The sequence below is a fragment of the Natrix helvetica genome (genome assembly GCF_964273705.1).
Source record: "Natrix helvetica genome assembly, chromosome: 16".
NCBI lineage: Eukaryota > Metazoa > Chordata > Lepidosauria > Squamata > Natricidae > Natrix > Natrix helvetica.
Window position 1 is genome coordinate 8,684,534 of NC_138563.1, and position 24,279 is coordinate 8,708,812.

The 24,279-nt window shown below is 48.2% G+C and overlaps 1 protein-coding gene across 2 annotated transcripts in view; it reads right to left on the reverse strand.

Moving 5' to 3' along the window:
- Window positions 1-249: 249 nt before the first annotated feature.
- The window catches only part of LOC309400161 (pre-mRNA-processing factor 39-like), a 37,376-nt gene continuing 13,346 nt past the window's right edge, over window positions 250-24,279 (reverse strand). The window contains exons 5-14 of one of the 2 annotated variants that reach the window (XM_081968529.1): window positions 23,953-24,120; window positions 20,566-20,764; window positions 16,564-16,671; window positions 15,182-15,346; window positions 12,031-12,157; window positions 8,239-8,507; window positions 6,064-6,248; window positions 5,875-5,949; window positions 4,570-4,717; window positions 250-506 (exon numbers count right to left, since the gene is read on the reverse strand). In XM_081968529.1, the coding sequence (XP_081824655.1) occupies window positions 444-506; window positions 4,570-4,717; window positions 5,875-5,949; window positions 6,064-6,248; window positions 8,239-8,507; window positions 12,031-12,157; window positions 15,182-15,346; window positions 16,564-16,671; window positions 20,566-20,764; window positions 23,953-24,120 (1,507 nt within the window). In that variant the 3' untranslated portion in view covers window positions 250-443. Of the gene's footprint in view, window positions 507-4,569; window positions 4,721-5,874; window positions 5,950-6,063; window positions 6,249-8,238; window positions 8,508-12,030; window positions 12,158-15,181; window positions 15,347-16,563; window positions 16,672-20,565; window positions 20,765-23,952; window positions 24,121-24,279 lie in introns of both variants that reach the window. The other variant, XM_081968528.1, reaches the window with a different exon arrangement.

Consider the following 24,279-nt stretch of genomic DNA (forward strand, 5'->3'; position numbering starts at 1 on the left):
AACTTTGCTGGAGATCTAAAATTTTTTCCGCCCTGGAAGGATGAAATCTTGGGGGGGGGGGGGGGGGGTTACGCAGGGTCTCTGGATGGCAACGCGTTTCTCTCCAGTTTCAGAAATTCAGCGGGGAAAATGATAAATCGATACAAAAAGGGCCAGGTTTTTCTAAAGCTACCATCTAGGCCAGGGGTGTCCAAACTTGGGAACTTTAAGACTTGTGGACTTCAACTCCCAGAATTCCCCAGCCAGCCTGGCTGGGGAATTCTGGGAGTTGAAGTCCACAAGTCTTAAAGTTCCCAAGTTTGGACACCCCTGCTCTAGGCTCTCCACTGCTGCCAGGGAAGAGGTGTCAATCAAGTCATTTCCTCCCGTTGAGAAGTTGAGCAAAGACACAGCCGCAGCTGCCCATCAGCGCCACAGACACGAGCGTCTCCCGTCAGGTGTTTTTAGGTCTGTTGGTAATACTGATTGTAGTTCCACGCGTTCTGGTATCCGTAGTTACTGTAATTCTGCAGTAGCAACAGGGGAGGCGAAAAAGCATTTATGCTAAGCGAAGGAAAGTGGATTACAAGAACGTTATGTTATACAATTTGTAAGACGCCCAGAGTCGTTAGATACGAGACGAGGCAGCAAATAAAATTTATAAATAAACTAGACGATAACCCGGCATTGTCCGGGCATTTATTTATACGGGAGGAAGGGGGGAAAATGTCCAGATCAAACATAATTTCTAATGTTGGATTTTCCCCCTTACAAGAGGGAGTTCCCTCTTGTGGAGCCGTTACCATGGCAACTCCACTGCACTGTACAGTAGAAGCCATTTTACGGCACAACAGGCTGCATCTTAACACACACCCCGAGGGGTGTTAAGGGTGTCTTACCCTCACAGTATTTTCCACCAGAGAGTAAGTCATCTGTATACCAAGTTTGGTTGGAATTGCGAGGCGTTCCAGAGTTATATGAGCTGGAATGACCACAAGTCCTCTACCTTTAGCAGCATTTCATTCCACCCTTTTAGTCAATTTAGCAATAGCACTTAAGACTTTTACACTGTACCTCATAGTGCTTTGTAAAACACTTAGTAAAGCCCTCTCTAAGCGGTTTACAGAGTCAGCATATTTGCCCCCAAAAATCTGGGTCCTCATTTTACCAACTTCAGAAAGACGGAAGGCTGAGTCAACGCTGAAGCAGTCAGGATCGAACTGCTGGCAGGGGGCAGCCTGCAACACTGCATTCTAACCACAGTGCCACCATGGCCCGCCCTCCTTTCCCAATTAGCAGTAGCACTTAAATTTATATCCGCTTCACAGTCCTTTATAGCCCCCTCTCAGCGGTTTACAGAGTCAGCCTCTTGCCCCCAACAATCTGGGCCCTCAATTTACCAACCTCAGAAGGACGGAAGGCCAAGGATCGAACTCAGAATTAGCCTGCAATCCTGCATTCTAACCACTGCACCACCCCGTCTCTTGCAAGTCTTATAGGGTTGTGGAAGCCACTTCTGGTTTGCTCATAGGGTCCTTTTTAGTCCTCCTTTCCCTTGTTTTCCTCCCCAAAATCTAGGTGCGTCTTATACTTCGGAGGGTCTTATACTCCGAAAAATACAGTATTATTCCAGCTCTGTGGCCCAATTTGATCTCTATTGATATAGATTGCGTAAATCATAGGGTTCGGAGTCACACTCAAAGAGTCAATCCGGGAGATCACTTCCGGTCCCTGTCTGCTGCTCGTCTCCCCGGTGGGCTCCTTTTAGGAGCACAGGCGGTCTTGGGAGGGACCACCTGCCGTAGGGCGGCTTGCCAGAATTGCTCCAATCTCTTTTAACACCATTTAATTGATGAGCAGCAGCTTTTTGTAAGTTGTGGATTCAATCTATTTGAAGTTGCAAGATTGGAGGGGGGTTCTTTCCACCCCCCTTGGGTAAAGCGGCATTTGGACTATCTCTCAATCTCGGAATGGAGAGAGAAAAACGTTGAATTACTCACTTGTACTAAGTATGTGAGAAAGATTTACATCACAATTGCAAGAGGTGATTCCTGAGTTGTTTTAAAAGCTTTATGGAAACTTTGGATGCTTTGCTCCCTGGTTCCCTGTGAAAGGGGGAGCCAAAATGGCCTGCTTTCGTCGTCTTCTTTGCTCTTATAAATGAAATTTATACTATTACCACCCCCCGAAGGTCTCCTGGAGCCCCTCCTGTTATGTGGTCATTCTGGATTTGGATTATTTGACTTTCTTCTTTTGTCTTGGAACTGTGATTGAGGATTAACTTTCATTTCTGGGCTTGTCTGCCTTGTCTGCGGTCTCACCCAGCTGCACATTCCACAGACGCCATTTCTTTTGTATAAGACTTACATTCATCTCTGAACTTAACAAATGGGGCCCAGAAAACCACCTCCTGGCAAGGCAGCCTCGGCGCCCACTTCCTCTACATCCAGCCCAACGTCTCAACAGACAAAAATGTCATCATTTTTACAAGAAGAAGGAACTGGAGAGAGTTCAAAGGACTTATCTGTTACCCAAATGTTCCAGGTGTCAGGCCTGTAGTTATGTTCTTTTTAGGATCTTTGGCCTGCCACACTTTCTTATAATTTTCTATGCTGTTCATTAGTGTAGTAGTTGGGAGGGGGGAATAGAAAGGAATAGGATTGTGGAATGGATTGTTGACATTCTTTTATAGAAGCCAAGGTCATCTTTTGTTTCCGCACCTCGACACCTGACCGGAAGCAGAGGGGTGTAAATGCCAGCGTGGAAGATGATGATTGGAACATGTGATGGATTATGGGGTGTGGGGATAGATCATGAACTTTCAACTGGGTGGAATTCCACGAAGAAAATCAGTATTGGAATTCCATAGACGTGCTAACTTGCCTGTACGAATAAATTGGACCTTTAAGGATAACTTTGCCTTGGACAATGATTTAATTCTGCATGGTATTTAGAACGCTAACACCAGGCTCTTATGAAGGGATAAAATGAATTGAAAAAAGAGGTGGCAGATTTTAAAGAACAGTTCAGAGATGTACAGCAGCAAACAACAGAAAATAAACAGAGAATTGGTGTGCTGGAGGAGGGTGCAGTTGGGCTGAGGGAGGAGGTGAAGGCAATTCAGAAGGGGAATAGAGAATTGGAAAATTTCATGGTAAAGATGGAATTTGAAAGAATGTCCCTTTTTCTCAGATTCCAGAACCTACCGGAGACAGAAGATGAAGATCTTAAGGATACTATGTGAACAATCTTAGCAGAATACATTAAGAGAGATAAAGAACAGTTGCGGTGGGATATGGACCTGGTTTACAGGATCAATTCAGAATATGCCAGAACACATAATGTTCCAAGAGAAGTACACGTTAAATTTCTTAGGAAGACCACAAGGGATGAGGTTTTAGGGGCCCAAAGGGGGGGTACCACTAAAATATAAAGATAAAGAAATTGCCATGCTTAAACAAATTCTGAAAAAAATAAGAGATAAGAGGAGGAAGTATTCCTCCTTATCAAAGAAATTATATAACCGTGATGGCGAACCTATGGCACGCGTAGCCATTTGTCAGGGCACGCGAGGCGCTGCCCTGTCAGCTGGCCAGCGCGCATGCTGTTCACCTTTTTAAAAGCCATTTTTCGCCCTCCCCAGGCTCCAGAGGCTTTATAGGAGCCTGGGGAGGGCGAAAACAGCCTCCCCCCCCCCGGAGGCCCTCCAGAGGCTTCAGGGACTGTCCGGAGGCTTCCCTGATGCCTTCGGAGCGCTTAAAACGACCCTCCGAGCAAACCGGAAGTAACTTCCGGGTTGCTCGGAGGGTCGTTTTAAGCGTTCCGAAGGCTTCAGGGACCGTCCGGAGGCTTCCCTGACGCCTTCGGAGCGCTTAAAACGACCATCCGAGCAACCCGGAAGTAACTTCCGGTTTGCTCGGAGGGTCGTTTTAAGCGCTCCGAAGGCATCAGGGAAGCCTCCAGACGGTCCCTGAAGCCTCCAGAGGGCCTCCGGGGGAGCGGGGGAGTCTCTTTTCGCCCTCCCCAGGCTCCTATAAAGCCTCTGGAGCCTGGGGAGGGCGAAAAAAGCATGTAAAAATGAGGGGGGGGGTCATGCGTTGTGTGCGCATGCGCACTGGGGGGGGGGGGTCGCCCGTTGCATTATGTATTTCAAAAAGTATTTGAAATATTATTTTAATTTTTGGTATATTAGAAAGTGGCAAAAGAGATGATTGAACATATGGTTGATACAATGTATAACAAGATGCTGTTTCTGTTCATCTTTTATCTTTTGTTTTTTTTTTCTCTGTAAAAGTTGTGAGATTTGGAGAGATTTCTACCTTCAGCATGATGTAGCTGCCAACATTTTTTGTACATCCACCTACCCTTTCCTATAAATGTTTAAAAACCAATAATTTTTTTTTTTTTAAAAAAAAGAGTCAATCCGGATCTCTTGCAACCGATGCCCCGAGAGCCCCTGGCACGGCAGGGCCTAACACGCCCTCCCAATGTGTGGCTGTACTTTCTGGGAATCATAGTCCCAAGATCACTGGCGGGTGGGGTGGGGGGCAGATGCTTCACAACCTGATGCCAATTGCCATGGCAACTCACCTGGTACCACGTGTTATAGTTGTAATTGCCCCCTGAGCTGGTATCCGTCGCCATCAAGGGCGTGATGCCCGTTGTCGCCACGGCTACGTTGCCACCCCCCATGGCTGCATCTTCGAGTCTCAACCTTTTGTCATCGGATTCATCGGCGCTGCTTGGGAATTTCAAAAAGAAACCATGTCAGCTGGCCACCTTTGGCTCTGTTGCAACACCAGGGCATTCGTAGGGATTGTAGCTTCCTTAAGAAAATGTACCCAGGCCCTGTTGTGAGGTCTGCCCCATAGTGGAGCCCCCCCTCCCCATAGAAAACCTGAGCCTGCTGGCCTTTTGGAAGGCTGATGGGTGCTGGCTCAGGATGCTACTGGAACCCAATTTGTGGGTCTGCCCTCTGCTGATTGTGGAGTTGGTTTGTTTCATTGCTTAAGGGAAAGGTTCCCCTCGCACGTATGTGCTAGTTGTTCCTGACTCTAAGGGGTGATGCTCATCTCCGTTTCAAAGCCGAAGAGCCAGCGCTGTCCGAAGACGTCTCCGTGGTCATGTGGTTGGCAAGACTCAACGCTGAAGGGGCACGGAACGCTGTTCCCTTCCCACCAAAGGTGGTTCCTATTTTTGTACTTCCATTTTTTACCTGCTTTCTAACTGCTACGTTGGCAAAAGCTGGGACAAGTAATGGGAGCTCACTCCGTTATGCAGCGCTAGGGATTCAAACCACCGAACTGCCGACCTTTCTGATCAACAAGCTCAGGGTCTTAGTCAATGAGCCACCATGTCCCTCAGATAGATAGAAAATCTATATGTTCTCTCTCTCTCATCTACCTCTCTCTCTCTCTACATCCATAACTATCTATCTATTTATCTATCTATCATCTCTCTCTCTCTCTCTCTCTTTTCTATTTATCTACTTACCTATCTATATGTATCTCTGTCTGTGTCTGTATCATCTATCTATCCATCTATCTATCTATCTATCTATCTATCTATCTATCTATCTATCTATCTATCATCTATCTATCTATCATCTATCTATCTATCTATCTATCTATCTATCTATCTATCTATCTATCTATCTATCTATCTATCATCTATCTATCTATCATCTATCTATCTATCTCCCTCTCTCTCATCTATCTACCTACTTACCTAGCTACCTACCAACCAACCAACCAACCAACTAACCAACCAACCAACCACATGATGGCTTGGTGCAATGTACAAACTGAGTTTTGGCCAGGGAATCTCTTGTTTGTTTCCTCCAAAATGCAAACGCAACTAAAAGGATAAGAGCGGCAGGAAGGGGCGTATTCTTACCCATTTTCCAGAAGCCTCTTTCTCATCATCTGCTGGTTGAGGAGCTTCTGATGCTCTTCGTAGCACATCAGCAGGCTGGGAGAACAGAAGGAAGAGGGGTGAATTGGGGGCATGGAAGTTCCTTTGATCGGGATCACCAGGGGCTGAAGAGAAAGTGCTTAGTGCTTCCTTCCTGCCCCCGCCAATTACCTGTTTATGCTCGACCCAAAATCTTCCAGAAACTCCACCCTGCGCTGGGAGAAGATGATCTTGGTCTCCAGGGGAAGACCGCTGGTCAAGGCTCTGTCGAAACTGCTCATGGTGTTGCCTTCGTTTTGCCGGACATCGGCGCTGAATTCCATCTCCAAGAGGTTCGCATAGAGCTTGGCGTTGTCCTGCATCCAGCCATGGCATTTTGAGGGGAGGGCAAAGAGGAAGAGAAAATTCAGAAGAGCAAAGGGCAGATCTAAGTAATTGTTCAAAGCAGGATTTGTCAATCCCAGCAACTGGGAGATTGGTAGACCTCAACACCCAGAATCCCCCAACTAGTATGCTTTGAGAAGCGTGGACTTCAACTCCCAGATTTCCCCAGCCAGCATGCTTTAAGAGGGGTGGATTTCAACTCCTAGAATCCCCCAGCCAGCATGTTTTAAGAGAGTGGACTTCAACTCCCAGAATTCCCCAGCCAGTATGCTTTAAGTATGTGGACTTCAGCTCCCAGAATTCCCCAGCCGGTATGCTTTAAGTATGTGGACTTCAGCTCCCAGAATCCCCCAGCCAGCTTGTTTTAAGAGAGTGGACTTCAACCCCCAGAATTCCCCAGCCAGTATGCTTTAAGTATGTGGACTTCAGCTCCCAGAATTCCCCAGCCAGAATGCTTTAAGTATGTGGACTTCAGCTCCCAGAATTCCCCAGCCAGTTTGCTTTAAGATGGTCGGGCTTCCCCAGCCCATGCTGGTAGGAGAATTCTGGGAGTTGAAGTCCACCCAGCTTATATTTGCAGAGATTGAGAAAAATGGCCCTAATTGTTTTTATGTTTCATAAATCAATGTTGAATCTTCAGATCAAGCAGATTGTTTTAAGTGAATCAGGTTTTGAGTCATCATAAGGACTCAAATCATAAGGTCAAAATGTTAATTAGCTCTCTCCCCCAAAATTACAGATGTATGAATGAAGCCCCAACAGGAGGCAACTCCTGTCCTCCATCCTGCTTCCTTTTGGCAACTCACACAACGACCAGCAGCCCTCGACTTACGACCACAATTGTACCCAAAGTTTCTCTTGCTAAGCGAGACAGTTTTTTCAGTGAGTTTTGCCCCATTTCACATCCTTTCTTGCCACAGATGTTAAGCGAATCATTGCTGTTGTTAAGTGAGGAGCACGGTTGTTAAGTGGAACTGGTTTCCCCACTGACTCTGCTTTTCAGAAGGTCGCAAAAGAGGATCATGTGACCCCGGGACACTGAAACCGTCATAACTATAAGTCAGCTGAGAAACCTCTGAATTTTGAGCATGTGACCACAGTGGTCGTTAAGTGTGAAAAACGGTCCTATGTCGCTTCTTTCAGTGCCGTTGTAACTTTGACTGGTCATTAAACAAACTGTTATAAGTCCAGGAATACCTAGAATTTTTTTTTTTACTTTAGATGCTTTCAACCTACAGAAAGTCAAGGAAGCTAATGAGGAAAAGAAAAAAATATAGCAGTCAACAATCTAGTTTTTTAAAGGCAAAGGTTCCCTTCGCACGTATGTGCTTGTCGTTCCCGACTCTAGGGGGCGCTGCTCATCTCCGTTTCAAAGCCCAAGAGCCAGGGCTGTCCGAAGACGTCTCCATGGTCATGTGGCCAGCATGACTCAATGCTGAAGGAGCACGGAACGCTGTTATTACCTTCCCATCAAAGGTGGTTCCTATTTTCCTACTTGCATTTTTTACCTGCTTTCGAACTGCTAGGTTGGCAGAAGCTGGGACAAGTCACGGAAGCTCACTCCATTATTCAGCACTAGGGATTCGAACTGCTGAGCTTTCTAATCAACAAGCTCAGGGCCTTAGCCACTGAATCCCCGTAGGTTCTTTTTAAACAAAACCTAAAATCCTAATAATTAACCATTGCAGATAACTGAGCTGAAAAAAATCCTAAACATGGATCAGTTGCCAAGTGCCTGAAAGTTGATCAAACGATAGTATGTTGTGAAAAACAACTGTGAAAAACGGCCCTGAGTCACTTCAACTGGTCGTAAGTCCAGGATGACCTGTAATTTATTTATTTTCTTTACTTTAGACTTACTTTCTTTCAACCTACAGAGATTGGAACAGTCCCTAAACAAAGGGGCATAACTCGAGGACTGCCTGCACACGACCCTAAAACGAGCTCGGATGTTTTGTTTACCGGGTCCTTCTCCAAGGCTTCCTGGAGAATCTTCCGGGCTTTGGCCAAGTTCTTCTGCACTTTGAGGACCTGCCGGGCCAGCTTGACGGAGTAGAAGGAGGAGATGGGCATCCCCTCGTTGTCCCGGATGGCTTCCATCAGCAGGGCCTCCGCTATGTCCATGTTCCCCAGCCGACGTTCCAGGCTCACCCGCCGCAAACGCACCATGACCAAGCCGGGCACGTAGTCCTCGAAGGTCTTCAAGATACGCCGGGCTTCCTCCACCTCTCCTGCGGGAAGACAACGCAAGGACATCTTCAGGACGGGCAGTCCTCAACTTACGACCACAATGGAACCCAACATTTCTGTTGCTAAGCGAGACGCTTTGCCTCCGTTTTGCGACCGCCCTTGCCACAGCTGTTAAGTGAATCCCTGCGGTTGTTAAGTTACTCACGCCGTCAGGACTGCAGCCGTCTTTTCTTTTGGATCTTTGGCCTGCCACACTTTCTACTATGCCTTTTTGTATGGTGGGGAAACGGGAGGAGGGATTGTAAGGGGTTAGAGCAGCGGTTCTCAACCTGTGGGTTGCGACCCCTTTTGGGGTGCAACGACTGTTTCACAGGGGTCGCTGAGACCAGCGCAACTCTAAAGTTTAGACTCCACCTCGTGTTCCTTGAAATCCCCCGCGGATGGGCTCCGGAATGGCCGCGCAGAGCATCGCTGACGCTCCACGCCATAAAAAACATAGGTGGGCGCGCACACCCCGTACAATTAGCCTCAGAGACCTTGCAATGGTGGGAAAGTGTTCCTGCAAGGGAGGAAGGGGCTTAGGCCCTGCTCTGGGCTGTAATTGTGCAGGGTGTGCGCTTGGCTATGTTTTCCACGCCGCAGCCAGGTACTTTTAACTATATCTAAATCCACAACCAGACCTGTCATCAAGAGCCAAGCTCAGGAGCCCGAATTGGCCCCATTCACACAATGAAAACCTGCTTGCTAAAAGTACCATAAACCATGCACAAAGAGCAAAAAAAATGCAATGCAAGTAAACAATTTTAAAAAATGATACAAGTGGAATTATTATTAGAAATAAAAGGTAACAGAGAAAATGACATGTATGAAAATATAAAGTGGGGTTTCCTGAAATGCCACCCCGAGAACCCATCAGAGAAAGTAAATAAGCAAGGGCAACGACGGAAAGATGAGGAGGGAAAGGAAGAAAGGGTGAAGCAGGGGGAGCAAAGGAGGGGAATCAAGAGTAGGAGAGAGGGTAAGAAGGGAGAGAAGAGAGGAGATGGGGAGGAAAGAGAGGGGAAGAAGAAGGGAGGGGGAGGAGGGAAAGGAAGAAAGGGTGAAGCAGGGGGAGCAAAGGAGGGGAATCAAGAGTAGGAGAGAGGGTAAGAAGGAGGGAAGAGAGGAGGAGGGGAGGAAAGAGAGGGGAAGAAGAAGGGAGGAAGGAGGAGGAGGGAAAGGAAGAAAGGGTGAAGCAGGGGGAGCAAAGGAGGGGAATCAAGAGTAGGAGAGAGGGTAAGAAGGAGGGAAGAGAGGAGGAGGGGAGGAAAGAGAGGGGAAGAAGAAGGGAGGAAGGAGGAGGAGGGAAAGGAAGAAAGAGTAAAGCAGGGGGAGTAAAGGAGGGGAATCAAGAGTAGGAGAGAGGGTAAGAAGGGAGAGAAGAGAGGAGATGGGGAGGAAAGAGAGGGGAAGAAGAAGGGAGGAAGGAGGAGGAGGGAAAGGAAGAAAGAGTAAAGCAGGGGGAGTAAAGGAGGGGAATCAAGAGTAGGAGAGAGGGTAAGAAGGAGGGAAGAGAGGAGGAGGGGGGAAAGGAAGAAAGGGTGAAGCAGGGGGAGTAAAGGAGGGGAATCAAGAGTAGGAGAGAGGGTAAGAAGGGAGAGAAGAGAGGAGATGGGGAGGAAAGAGGGGAAGAAGAAGGGAGGAAGGAGGAGGAGGGAAAGGAAGAAAGAGTAAAGCAGGGGGAGTAAAGGAGGGGAATCAAGAGTAGGAGAGAGGGTAAGAAGGAGGGAAGAGAGGAGGAGGGGAGGAAAGAGAGGGGAAGAAGAAGGGAGGAAGGAGGAGGAGGGAAAGGAAGAAAGGGTGAAGCAGGGGGAGCAAAGGAGGGGAATCAAGAGTAGGAGAGAGGGTAAGAAGGAGGGAAGAGAGGAGGAGGGGAGGAAAGAGAGGGGAAGAAGAAGGGAGGAAGGAGGAGGAGGGAAAGGAAGAAAGGGTAAAGCAGGGGGAGTAAAGGAGGGGAATCAAGAGTAGGAGAGAGGGTAAGAAGGAGGGAAGAGAGGAGGAGGGGAGGAAAGAGAGGGGAAGAAGGGAGGAAGGAGGAGGGAAAGGAAGAAAGGGTAAAGCAGGGGGAGTAAAGGAGGGGAATCAAGAGTAGGAGAGAGGGTAAGAAGGGAGAGAAGAGAGGAGATGGGGAGGAAAGAGAGGGGAAGAAGAAGGGAGGAAGGAGGAGGAGGGAAAGGAAGAAAGGGTAAAGCAGGGGGAGTAAAGGAGGGGAATCAAGAGTAGGAGAGAGGGTAAGAAGGGAGAGAAGAGAGGAGATGGGGAGGAAAGAGAGGGGAAGAAGAAGGGAGGAAGGAGGAGGAGGGAAAGGAAGAAAGAGTAAAGCAGGGGGAGTAAAGGAGGGGAATCAAGAGTAGGAGAGAGGGTAAGAAGGAGGGAAGAGAGGAGGGGGGGAGGAAAGAGAGGGGAAGAAGAAGGGAGGAAGGAGGAGGAGGGAAAGGAAGAAAGGGTAAAGCAGGGGGAGTAAAGGAGGGGAATCAAGAGTAGGAGAGAGGGTAAGAAGGGAGAGAAGAGAGGAGATGGGGAGGAAAGAGAGGGGAAGAAGAAGGGAGGAAGGAGGAGGAGGGAAAGGAAGAAAGGGTGAAGCAGGGGGAGCAAGGAGGGGAATTAAGAGTAGGAGAGAGGGTAAGAAGGAGGGAAGAGAGGAGATGGGGAGGAAAGAGGGGAAGAAGAAGGGAGGAAGGAGGAGGAGGGAAAGGAAGAAAGGGTAAAGCAGGGGGAGTAAAGGAGGGCAATCAAGAGTAGGAGAGAGGGTAAGAAGGGAGAGAAGAGAGGAGATGGGGAGGAAAGAGAGGGGAAGAAGAAGGGAGGAAGGAGGAGGAGGGAAAGGAAGAAAGGGTAAAGCAGGGGGAGCAAAGGAGGGGAATTAAGAGTAGGAGAGAGGGTAAGAAGGAGGGAAGAGAGGAGGAGGAGAGGAAAGAGAGGGGAAGAAGAAGAAATGTTATGGTTGGGGGGTCACCACAAGAGGAACTGTATTAAAGGCATTAGGAAGGTTGAGAACCACTGGGTTAGATGATACGTAGCCATAACAACATTCTTTCTAGAAAGCCAAGGTCATCCTTTGTCTCTGCACCTGACCGGATCTGGATGGATGGAAGCTGCCAGCATGGCAGTGGGAGATGGGACCATGGGATGGGCTTGTGGGTGTGGGGGGCAAGATCTTGAACTTTCAACTGGGTGGGGAAAACCGGGAAGCCCAGATTCGGGTTTTCCCAGATGTGCCAACATGGCTCTCTTCATCAATTGGAACATTGAGGAATCCTTTGCCTTGGGCTCTGATTTAATTTTGGGTGCTATTTGGAAGCCTGACATTGTGCGCGAAGCTCCACTCGCCACTGCTCAACCAATAGCGTGCACATGCGCGTCTGCCCCTCTCTCTCACACACACACACGCCGTACAGGGCCATGACACTGCAAAGCTTAGGGACCGCTGATCTAGTTCGAATGATAAGAGGTTTCAAGACTAAACTGAGGTTGCTAAGTGAACCCAGCTTCCCACCCCATCCCCCGACTTTGCTTGTCCCTCACCTTGTTTCTCCTCAAAGGCTGCCCACAAGAGGTGAATGTTGGGCTTACGAGGCAGATGGTAGCAGCACGCCCGCTGGAAAACGCTCCGGGCTCCAGTTATGCTGTGGTTCTCCAGGTACCTGATATACTAAATTAAGGAAAGGAGGAGAGAGAGGACGGGGGTAAACATTAGAAAAAGTGGTTTTAGACTTGCAAAGAGAAAGATGGATGCTTCACAGGGCAACATCTACTCAACCTGACCCTAGAGCAGTGTTTCTCAAGCTTGAAGATCTGTGGACTTCAACTCCCAGAATTCCCCAGCCAGCATAGCATAGCTGGCTGGGGAATTCTGGGAGTTGAAGTCCACAAGTCTTAAAGTTGCCAAGGTTGGAGAGCTTGTTCTGACCCAGCTCCCCAAACACAACAAAGCCTCTGAAGTGAACTCAAAAGATTCCTTTAATTCGGAGTCCCAGCAAAAAGGGCAGCAGGCTAACAAGTCTGTCCGTCCAGAAGTTGAATAGTTGTCTGCTCCATCTATTCATCTCTGCCCCCTCTTTGATCCCCAGAACTTGGGTGGGGCTTCGCTAGGAGCAGTAGCTCTTCCCTCCCAAGGACTGGCCCATAGATTTCCACTGCTCTCCTCTCCTCTGCCACATCTATTCATCTCTGCCCCCTGCCTTTGATCCCCAGAGTTAGGGTGGGGCTTCGCTAAGAGTGGTGTCTCTTCCCTCCCAAGGACCGGCCCATAGATCTCCACTGCTCTCCTCTCCTCTGCCACATTTATTAATCTCTGCCCCCTGCCTTTTATCCCCAGAGCTAGGATGGGTCTTCACTAGCAGTGGCGGCTCTTCTGCCCCAAGGACTGGCCCATAGATTTCCTCTGCTCTCCTCTCCTCTGCCTTGTGTGCATCAGGCACTGGACCCAACTTTTTCTCCTCTTCCTCATCAGCCACCTCCAAACCTGGGGGCTGTTGTCTCTCCATCTGAGGGCTGACAGACGGCCCAGACTCTGCCTCTCTCTCTCTCTCGCAGCTCCATTCCCTCTTCCCCCTTGGAGCTCTCAGGTTGCCTTGATGCTGGCACTGACTCCCATGCCGCCTCCTCATCTGATTCGGCTGCTGGAGGGGCCGGCGGCTGACAGGCCCCCAACACCCCTGTGCTATAAATCGGCCCTGCTGGCTGGGGAATTCTGGGAATTGAAGTCCACAAGTCTTAAAGTTGCCAGGGTTGAGAAACATTGCTCCAGAATCTCTTGTGTTGTAAGAAAAATAAATGCCTTTCCGTCCAGGGGTTCAGAATGATCTGCTTGACAGCTGCTCCCTACCCCCACCCCAATATTCATTCTGAATGGATCCTAGCATTGTCCCATTGTACCAACTCAAACATGCTCAGCCCAACGGCATCACACTTGCAGTTTGAAAAAAAAAGGAGTCTGATGCAGGCTAAGAGGCTGTCAAAGGGACCCCAAAATATAACTGTTCCCCTGAAGTCCCCAGACTTCCCTATAGCCCAGGGGTCGGCAACCTTCAGCACTCAAAGAGCCACAAACATCCTAACCGGAAGCCCCCCGTTCAATTCTGGAGCTGACCGGAAGTCTGGTTCCCCTACCATAGAGTCTCCTCCTAGCATGGCATCCTTTTTCCTCTGCTGACAGGAAGTCTGGTTCCCCCACCATAGAGTCTCCTCCTAGCGTGGCATCCTTTTTCCTCTGCTGACAGGAAGTCTGGTTCCCCCACCATAGAGTCTCCTCCTAGCGTGGCATCCTTTTTCCTCTGCTGACAGGAAGTCTGGTTCCCCCACCATAGAGTCTCCTCCTAGCGTGGCATCCTTTTTCCTCTGCTGACAGGAAGTCTGGTTCCCCCACCATAGAGTCTCCTCCTAGCATGGCATCCTTTTTCCTCTGCTGACAGGAAGTCTGGTTCCCCCACCATAGAGTCTCCTCCTAGCATGGCATCCTTTTTCCTCTGCTGACAGGAAGTCTGGTTCCCCCACCATAGAGTCTCCTCCTAGCGTGGCATCCTTTTTCCTCTGCTGACAGGAAGTCTGGTTCCCCCACCATAGAGTCTCCTCCTAGCGTGGCATCCTTTTTCCTCTGCTGACAGGAAGTCTGGTTCCCCCACCATAGAGTCTCCTCCTAGCGTGGTATCCTTTTTCCTCTGCTGACAGGAAGTCTGGTTCCCCCACCATAGAGTCTCCTCCTAGCATGGCATCCTTTTTCCTCTGCTGACAGGAAGTCTGGTTCCCCCACCATAGAGTCTCCTCCTAGCGTGGTATCCTTTTTCCTCTGCTGACAGGAAGTCTGGTTCCCCCACCATAGAGTCTCCTCCTAGCGTGGCATCCTTTTTCCTCTGCTGACAGGAAGTCTGGTTCCCCCACCATAGAGTCTCCTCCTAGCATGGCATCCCTTTTCCTCTGCTGACAGGAAGCCTGGTTCCCCCACCATAGAGTCTCCTCCTAGCGTGGCATCCTTTTTCCTCTGCTGACAGGAAGTCTGGTTCCCCCACCATAGAGTCTCCTCCTAGCGTGGCATCCCTTTTCCTCTGCTGACAGGAAGTCTGGTTCCCCCACCATAGAGTCTCCTCCTAGCATGGCATCCCTTTTCCTCTGCTGACAGGAAGTCTGGTTCCCCCACCATAGAGTCTCCTCCTAGCGTGGCATCCTTTTTCCTCTGCTGACAGGAAGTCTGGTTCCCCCACCATAGAGTCTCCTCCTAGCATGGCATCCCTTTTCCTCTGCTGACAGGAAGTCTGGTTCCCCCACCATAGAGTCTCCTCCTAGCATGGCATCCCTTTTCCTCTGCTGACAGGAAGTCTGGTTCCCCCACCATAGAGTCTCCTAGCATGGCATCCCTTTTCCTCTGCTGACAGGAAGTCTGGTTCCCCCGCCCCAACCAGAGTCTCCTCCTAGCATGACAGGGAACCACAGTAGAGGGACGAAAGAGCCACACGCGGCTCCAGAGCCACAGGTTGCAGACCCCTACTCTAGAGGTTGTGGCTGCTCCAACACCAGAGGTTTTTAAGGAGATTGGACAACCGTTTGTCTGGAATGGTATCGGGTGTCCTGCTCGAGCAGGAGGTTGGACTACATGACCTCCAGAGTTCCTTCCAACTCTGCTATTCTGACATGCACCGAGCAGGTAGAACAAGGCAGAGACCCGCTTAGTTTAGCTGACCTTAATCCAGAACTCCTCGTAGAGGGCGCAGGCGATGACGCAGCGCTCAAACAGCACGATGGTGCGCTCGTGCGAACCGCTGGTGATTTCAAAGTCCAGGTAGTCCCGCCAGTTCCGCAGCTGCGCTCGCTCCAGGGGCTTCACGTGGAAGTAGGGTCTCTTGATCTAGGGGAAAGCGGGAGGACAGGGCCACGATTGGCACAGAGAAGCCAAGACAACCAGCACAGCTCAAGAATTAAGGTGGTGTGGCCTGCCAGCGGAACTGGCAGTAGAGTTGGAGAGTGAGGAGGGTTGGGGAGGAACATGGGCCAGTCCTGGGGGCTGAGGAAAGCTCAGACGAGGGCTCTGCGTCGGAGGCAGAGAGGGAGCTAGACAGCAGTGAGGCAGAGGAACAGCTGGAGCCTGTTCCCAGTGTGCACATGCACAGAGCTGCCAGAAAACAAGAACAACTCGGAAAGCAGGGTCGACTTGGGAGTAAAGCCACACCTTGGAGATTGGCCCCTCCCACAGGAAACAAAAGAGGAGCGAATGGGGAGGGGGCTTTTGCAGGAAACAATTAATTCCTTTGGTCCTTTCAAGAGTGGAAAGTTCTGTTTGTGCCTATAAGAGACTCTGTGCCAAGTTTTGCTCTGCCCTGTGCTTGGAAACTAGTTATCTGGCAGCTCGCCAAGCAAGATAAGGTTCGTGTGGATAAACATTCCTCTGAATGACTCTTTGCCAAGCTTTGCTGACTGTGAATGGGGATGCCATGGAGTCAATAAACAGTTTGGCCAGCTTCCTAACAGATGGAAGGTCGGTATAAGCTACAAGGCCAAGCGCTTATTTTCAAAAGAAAATAAGACCCTGTCTTATTTGGGGGGAAACACGGCAGTGTAACCATGGTGGCAAAAAACGGCCATGAAATCAGGCACAACTCACTGAACTTAGCCTTGCTTAGCGATAGAAATTCTGTTCCCAATTATGTTCGTAGGTCGAGGACTACCCGTAGAGATAAAATCAAGACGGGAAAGAGCACAAGGTAACTGTCACACCTGCCCCAGTGAGGTCCCTAGGGAAGAAAGATCATTGACTCCATTTGGATGAAGCGATAGGTTCTTTTACTAAGGATTACCGGTTGCAGCAAAAGCAAGGCTGGATCTGAGTATTCCCGCCCAAAGGTTACAAGGTTTATCCTTTCCGGAGCCTTCCCTCTTTGACCAGATCGTCAGTGTCCAATGGCTGTGTGATGTTTTGGGAACCCCTTTGACGTGAGGTGCACCTTAGAGAGGTTTGACATTCTTTTCCCAGGCCCAGTGCCCTTGGGTAGCTGGATTATTCCGGTTTGACACCCCTGGTTCCCCCACATTTCCCTCCCCAAATTCTTCTGCCCCCTTCGTACGTACCCCATCCTCAAAATTCCAGCGCTTGCTGACTTCGCCTTCGTTCTGAAGGAAGATCTGCTGTCGGATCGAAATGGATTGCTCCAAGACTTTCTCCGGGTCCAGCGCCCCCTGAAACGCAAAAAATCAGAGATATTGAAGGAACCGTCACGAAAAGAAGTGGGGAACCGGAGTTGGATCTAAGCAATGATTAGATTAGACCAGTGGTGGGCAACCCGCGGCTCGGGAGCCACATGCGGCTCTTTACACCCTTTAATGCGGCTCTTCTGTGTGCCGGGTGCCCGCTCCCCTCCCTCCTCTCGGGCTTCGGAGGGAAGCTTCTGCAAAAGCCCGGGCGAGTGACAACCAATTTTGGTCCTATGACTGCAGAATGCTGCAAAATACCATAAATGCAGGCCAGTTGTTGAGTGTTTCAAATGTGATTGGAACACTCAACAAGGTGACCACAGTGTGTGTGTGTGTGTGTGTTTGTGTGTGTGTGTGAGTGAGAAAGACAGACAGAGAGAGGAACAGAGAGAGGGAGTGAGGGAGGGAATCAGAGAGAGACTGACAGACAGACACACACACACAGAGAGACAGAGAGAGACAGAGAGGGGGAGGGAGGGAAAGATAGACAGAGAGAGAGACACACACAGAGTGAGTGATTAAGTGAATGAGTGAGAGACAGACACACCCACATACACAGAGTGACAGAGAGAGAGGAAGGGAGGGGAGAGAGACAGAGGGAGAGACAGAGACAGACACACACACACACACAGAGTGAGTGAGAGACAGACAGACAGACACACACACACGCAGAGTGACAGAGATGGGGGAGGGAGGGAGAGAGAGACAAAGAGCCAGAGAGAGAGAGAGAGAAAGAAAAAGAAAAAAAGAAAGAAAGTGGGAGAGAGAGATGAAATTAAAAACAACAACATACAAACCTGACTTACTCAAACTATCCAAGGAAATGCAAGGCCAATGTTCACATTAGTGGTTGTGACTTTGTCAGTCAATGTCAGGATGTAATTTTCTCTACATTGTAAGGCAAATTTTACGGAATTTAACGTTATCGATAAATAATATCGTTCTAAAGTTTTTGTTTTATTAGTTGTGTTATTTGTATCCTCCCGACCTATGTGGATACTTGCATGCAGAATATTCTCAATAAAAACTTAATTGAAACTAAAAACAGTGTACCATCCTATGTATTTTCGGTTTTAAAAATGCGGCTCTCAAAATAAATTTCAATCGTGGTTTTGGCGAGATTTGGCTCAGTTGAAAAAAAAGGTTGCCCACCACTGGATTAGACGATTCTCTTTTATTGCTTATTTCCTTTTGACTTATTTATATCTCGCCTTTAAAGGCAGTCCTCGACTTACAACAGTTCATTTGATGTCACTGGAAAAAAGTCACTTACGACCGTTTTTGTCAGAATATTATGAACTGGCAGTGACATGGTAACAAGGTCAGCCAATCAGGCTTATTTGAAAACAGAAACTTAAGTAAGAAGTCGGGGCGTGGCTTTGCTGTATTAAGCTCTGAGCTCTGAAAAGAAACTACTCTGGACGGCTGCTGGTCTGAACTGATATGAAACTGTTCTCTGCTGTTGGTATTTTGTGTGTATATACATTTCGTTAGCCACTGCTAACACTGTCAGAGTGTAAAAACTGTTGAAGAGGTACCTGCCTTTATACACTATTAATCAATTTGGCCATGATAGGCCCATCCACCTGCCTCCCACCTGTAATTAGCTTTGTTGTTTTTACATCATGCATGTTAAACGATGCTCCTATTTCTTCCTCCCCTAGTGGATGTGCGTATTATGTGCGCAATGGTCTAATTAATTAATAGTGTATAAAGGCAGGTATCTCTTTAATGGTTTTTGCACTCTGAGGATGTTAGCTCAGTGAGCAATATATTTTAAAGTTCTGGAGAACGTAATGTCTGTTTCTTCTTTTATATCTATCTATCTATCTATCTATCTATCTATCTATCTATCTATCTATCATCTATCTATCTATCTATCTATCTATCTATCTATCTATCTATCATCTATCTATCTATCTATCTATCTATCTATCTATCATCTATCTATCTATCATCTATCTATCTATCATCTATCTATCTATCTATCTATCTATCATCTATCTATCTATCTATCTATCTATCTATCTATCTATCTATCTATCTATCATCTATCTATCTATCATCTATCTATCTATCTATCTATCTATCTATCATCTATCTATCTATCTATCTATCTATCATCTCTATTCTTGTATACAAAGAAGTTTCTTATTTAAATCAATCCTGCTGAATCAGTTATCTGTGTGTGCTTCCTGGATTTGATTTCTGCAAAAAACTCTTGACAGTTTTTCACACCTACGACCGCCACAGTATTCCCATGGTCACGTGATCAAAATTTGAATGCTTGGAATTTATATTTATTAACAGATGCAGTGTCCTGGGGGGGGGGGGGGGTTGGGGTTTGGTCATATGATCCCCTTTTGGGACCTTCTGACAAGCAGTCGATGAAGAAGCCGGATTCGCTTAACAACCATGTTTCTAACTTAACAAAGGCAGGATTCACTCAACATCTGTGCCAAGGAAAGTCCTACAATAGGGCAAAATTCACTTAACAAATGTCCTTAGCAACAAAAGCTTTGGGTGCAATTGTGGTCGTAAGTCAAGAACTACCTGTACTATTTTTTTAATAAACTCAAGGCAGTGAACGTGTCTAATATTCCTTCTTCCTCCTATTTTCCCTATCCTTTGAGCTGGGTTGGGTTGAGAGGTACTAGCTCAAGGTCACCCACCCAGCTTTCATGTCTGAATTCTAGAATCCTCCGTCTCCTGGTGATTCTCCGAAGGTTCCCCAGCTAGCTTTCATACCCAAGTCTCCTGGTGATTGGCCCAAAATCACCCCATTGGCCTAGTATCAGAGGCGGGACTAGAATTCACCGTCTTCTGGTGATTGGCCCAAAATCACCGTTGGCTTTCATGGCTAAGGCAGCACTAGAACTCTCCATCTCCTGGTGAGTGTCCCAAAATCACACAGCCAGTTTTCATGGCTAAGGCAGGATTAGAACTCTTCTCCATTTCCCAGTTTCTAGCCTTACCCACTAGACCAAATTTGCTCTTTGTATTTCATTTCATTTTAGCTCTTAATTCTCAATTCTTAATTTTAACCAATGAAGGTAAAGTTAAAGGTTCCCCTCGTACATATGTGCTAGTCGTTCCTGACTCTAGGGGGCAGTGCTCATCTCCGTTACAAAGCCAAAGAGCCAGCACTGTCCGAAGACGTCACCGTGGTCGTGTGGCCGGCATGACTCAATGCCAAAGGCGCATAGGAAGCTGTTCCCTTCCCACCAAAGGTGGTTCCTATTTTTCTACTTGCATTTTTTACATGCTTTCGAAGTGCTAGGTTGGCAGAAGCTGGGACAAGTCACGGGAGCTCACTCAGTTACCCGGCGCTAGGGATTCAAACCGCCGATCTTTCTGATCGACAAGATCAGCATCTTAGCCACTGAGACAGCAGTCTTCCAGTATTTGATGGGCTGCCACAAAGAAGAGGAGGGGGTCAACTTATTCTCCAAAGCACGACGCAGGAAGGACAAGAAGCAACGGATGAAGGCAGGACAAGAAGCAACGGATGGGAACTCAAGGAGAGAAGCAACCTGGAATTAAGGAGAAACTTCCTGACAGGACAATTAACCAGTGGGACAGCTTGTCACCAGAAGTTGAGGGTGCTCCATTACTGGAGGCTTTTAAGAAAAGCCCCTGTCTGAAATGGTGGAGGGTCTCCTGTTTGAGCAGAAGGTTGAACTAGAAGACTTCTAAGGTACCTTGCAGCTCCCTTCTGATTGACAGACTGATTACCTGTATTCTGATGGCTTTGTGATTTCTGCTCCACTGCCCCCCCCCTCCCCAAAAAATCTCTGGCTATGGGTTAGTTCAGGGAAGCCTAGATTGGGATACTGGAAAGAGAAGAAACGAAGGGTCCAAGCCAAGACACGGACTCACCAATGCCTGTATTCCCTCCGCGGCCTCCTGCTTGCTTTCCGCCTTCGGGGGCAGTTCTTCTCCAGGTGGTGCTTCCTCCTCGGCTTCCCCCTCTGTCGTCTTGGGGGCTGTGTCGGAGGCCAACTTGGACTGCATCCACAGCAGCTCTTCCATGGAGAGAATGTCCACAGGGGGATGGCTGGAGAGATGCTCCTTGAAGCTGCGTTGAGAAGGAAGGGGGGCTTCAGAGAAAGCGGCTACAGGTAAGTCCTCGACTTACAACCCTTCATTTAGCGACCGTTCCAAGTTACGACGGCACTGGAGAAAGTGACCCGTGACTGTTTCTCACACATGAGCAGTGCAGCATCCCTGTGGCCAAATGTCTATGGAGATTCTCAGGTCGTGGTTGTCCCAAAGGTGCTTTTTTTCCCCAAGAGGCAACTACCGTATTTTTCGGAGTATAAGACACACCTTTTCCTCCTCTTAAAAGAGGGTGAAAATTTGAGTGTGTCTTATACACTGAATGTAGCCCCACCCACCCACCGGCCCCACCCTTTGGCCTCTGCCTCCCAGCAATTTACCTCCTTGCAGCAAACGGGGAAAATGGGTCTTGTGGAGGCTGCAATAGGCTACAGCAGTGGTGGGCAACCTTTTTTTTCAACTGAGCCAAATCTCGCCAAAACCACGATTGAAATTTATTTTGAGAGCCGCATTTTTAAAACCGAAAATACATAGGATGGTACACTGTTTTTAGTTTCAATTAAGTTTTTATTGAGAATATTCTGCATGCAAGTATCCACATAGGTCGGGAGGATACAAATAACACAACTAATAAAACAAAAACTTTAGAACGATATTATTTATCGATAACGTTAAATTCCGTAAAATTTGCCTTACAATGTAGAGAAAATTACATCCTGACAATGACTGACAAAGTCACAACCACTAATGTGAACATTGGCCTTGCATTTCCTTGGATAGTTTGAGTAAGTCAGGTTTGTATGTTGTTGTTTTTAATTTCATCTCTCTCTCCCACTTTCTTTTTTTCTTTTTCTTTCTCTCTCTCTCTCTGGCTCTTTGTCTCTCTCTCCCTCCCTCCCTCCCTCCCTCTCTGTCTCCCTCTGTCATTTTCTCTGGGTGTCTATCTGTCTGTCTGTCTGTCTGTATCTCTGTCTCTCTCTCCTCCTTCCCCCATCTCTGTCACTCTGTGTGTGTGTCTGTCTGTCTCTCACTCACTCTGTGTGTGTGTGTGTGTGTGTGTGTGTGTGTGTGTCTGTCTCTCCCTCTGTCTCTCTCCCCTCCCTTCCTCTCTCTCTGTCACTCTGTGTATGTGGATGTGTCTGTCTCTCACTCATTCACTTAATCACTCACTCTGTGTGTGTGTCTCTCTGTCTATCTTTCTCTCCCTCACCCTCTCTGTCTCTATGTGTGTGTGTGTGTGTGTCTGTCAGTCTCTCTCTGATTCCCTCCCTCACTCCCCCCAGTGTGTGTGTGTGTGTGTGTGTGTGTGTGTGTGTGTGAGACAGACAGACAGACAGAGAGGAACAGAGAGAGGGAGTGAGAGAGGGAATCAGAGAGAGACTGACAGAGCTGTACACGCGTGCCTGTTTTCCACGGCGTGGAGCAGCGGCAAGATTCTGCGTACAGAAAATTACAGCCTGGGAGACTCCAGGCTGTAATTTTCCGAGCTGTGCGCACGCGCCTGTTTTCCACGGCGTGGAGCAGCGGCGAGATTCTGCGTGGCGAGCGATGATTCCAGGGGCCATCCGGGAAGATGAGGAACGCGAGGGGAGACCCTGCCCCCCCCACTGATGGCCCCCGGAATCATCGCTCGCCGCGCAGAATCTCGCCGCTGCTCCACGCCGTGGAAAACAGGCGCGCGCGTACAGCTCGGCAAATTACAGCCTGGGAGACTTGTCACTCGGCTTTTGCAGAAGCTTCCCTCCGAAGCCCAAGAGGAGGGAGGGGAGCGGGCGCCCGGCACACTGAAGAGCCGCATTAAAATGTGCAAAGAGCCGCATTTGGCTCGCGAGCCGCGGCTTGCCGACCACTGGGCTACAGCAATCCCTGCAGCCTGAAACAGCTGATGAGCGGGAGGCCCCTGCTGAAATTGAAAGTGAAACTTGCTGTTTGCTCCAGGAGGCAAATTGCTGGGAGGCAGAGGCAGATTTTTTTTCTTGTGCTAATCAGGCTGTTTGCTGCAAGGAGGTAAGGCAACAACTATAAATGCCTATAGAATGTTCAAATTATTAGACTTATTTTTTAAAGACTGCTTTATTATTATTCTAGACAACTTAACAAAATGAAGAAGAGTTTTAAAATAAACGCTCGATCTGAAGAGAGGCCCAGTGCTATTGTATCTTCTTTTAAATAGCAGAGAATAACTATACTTCCAGAAAGCCCCATCAATTTTAACAGCTTCTGGGCAAGTATAGTCTGAAATGTAAGTGTCCTGTTGTCTGATTAGACCCTGACTTAGTCATGTTTGGAGTAGATCTATTTAAATAATTGGGAGGGGTTAGTGTGACTACATTTAAGAAACCTTTCTGGCATTTAATATATTGCCACAATGTACATTTTTCCAATTCTTTGCTATTTCTCTGGGTCAGGCACACATGCACAGAAATACACCACAAACAGTATATATTGTCTGTGCAGTTTGCTGTTTGCTGCAAGGAGGCAAATTGCTGGGAGGCAGATTTCCCCCCCTTGTTTTCCTCCTGAAAAGCGTCGTATACTTCAGAGCGTCTTATACTCCGAAAAATATGGTGTTTTACAGTCCGCTCTGAGCGATTTACAGAGTCAGCCTTTTGCCCCCAACAATCTGGGTCCTCATTTTACCCAGCTCAGAAGAACAGAAGGGCTGAGTCAAACTTGAAGTGGTCAGGATCAAACTGTTGGCAGGTGGCAGAATTAGCCTGCAATACTGCATTCTAACCACTATGGATGGATGGATGGATGGAAGGGACTTAGATTATATACTGCTTCACAGTGCTTTTACAGCCCTCTCTGAGCGTCTTGCGCCCAACAATCTGGGTCCTCATTTTACCGGCCTTGGAAGGACAGTAACCACTGCGCCACCATGGCACATAAGAAATAACATGAAACAAACTTGTACTCATTTGAACTACCTGGATTTCTTCCTGGTTTCTTGTGCCAGTTGCCAAGCGTCCCAATTTCAATCCTATGAATGTGGGGAAATGGCAACAATTGTATGTGTAAGATCCGTGAATGTGTAAGTCGGCTCTTTCAGTGTTGTTGTAACTTCGAACAGCCGCTGATTGAATGTTGTTAAGTCTACTTGTAACGTCTCTGCCAAAGGCTGGGCTGGAGAACCCCACTGCAAAACCCGGAGACAGGGATGCCCCCCCCCCCACAACTCAAACGCCCTCCAAGTCGCGCACTTACTTTTCCCAGTGATGGCTGTACAGCTGGGTGGGAGTGGACAGCACCCTGTCATAAATGCCGGTGACGGACCTCAGGTCTCCCTGCTCCTTCTGCCATTCCACATACATCTCCCAGAGCTTGTCCGAACGGAAATCGACTCCCGCGGCAGCCACAGCGGCCTCAAAAGTGCTGCAGAGAAGACAAGAGAATATTATTAACAGCTCCAATAGCTATTCCACTTTATAAGGCCTTGGTAAGGCCCCACTCAGAATACTGCGTCTAGCTTTGGTTGCCACAATGTAGAAAAGATGCGGAGACTCTAGAAAGAGTGCAGAGAAGAGCAACAAA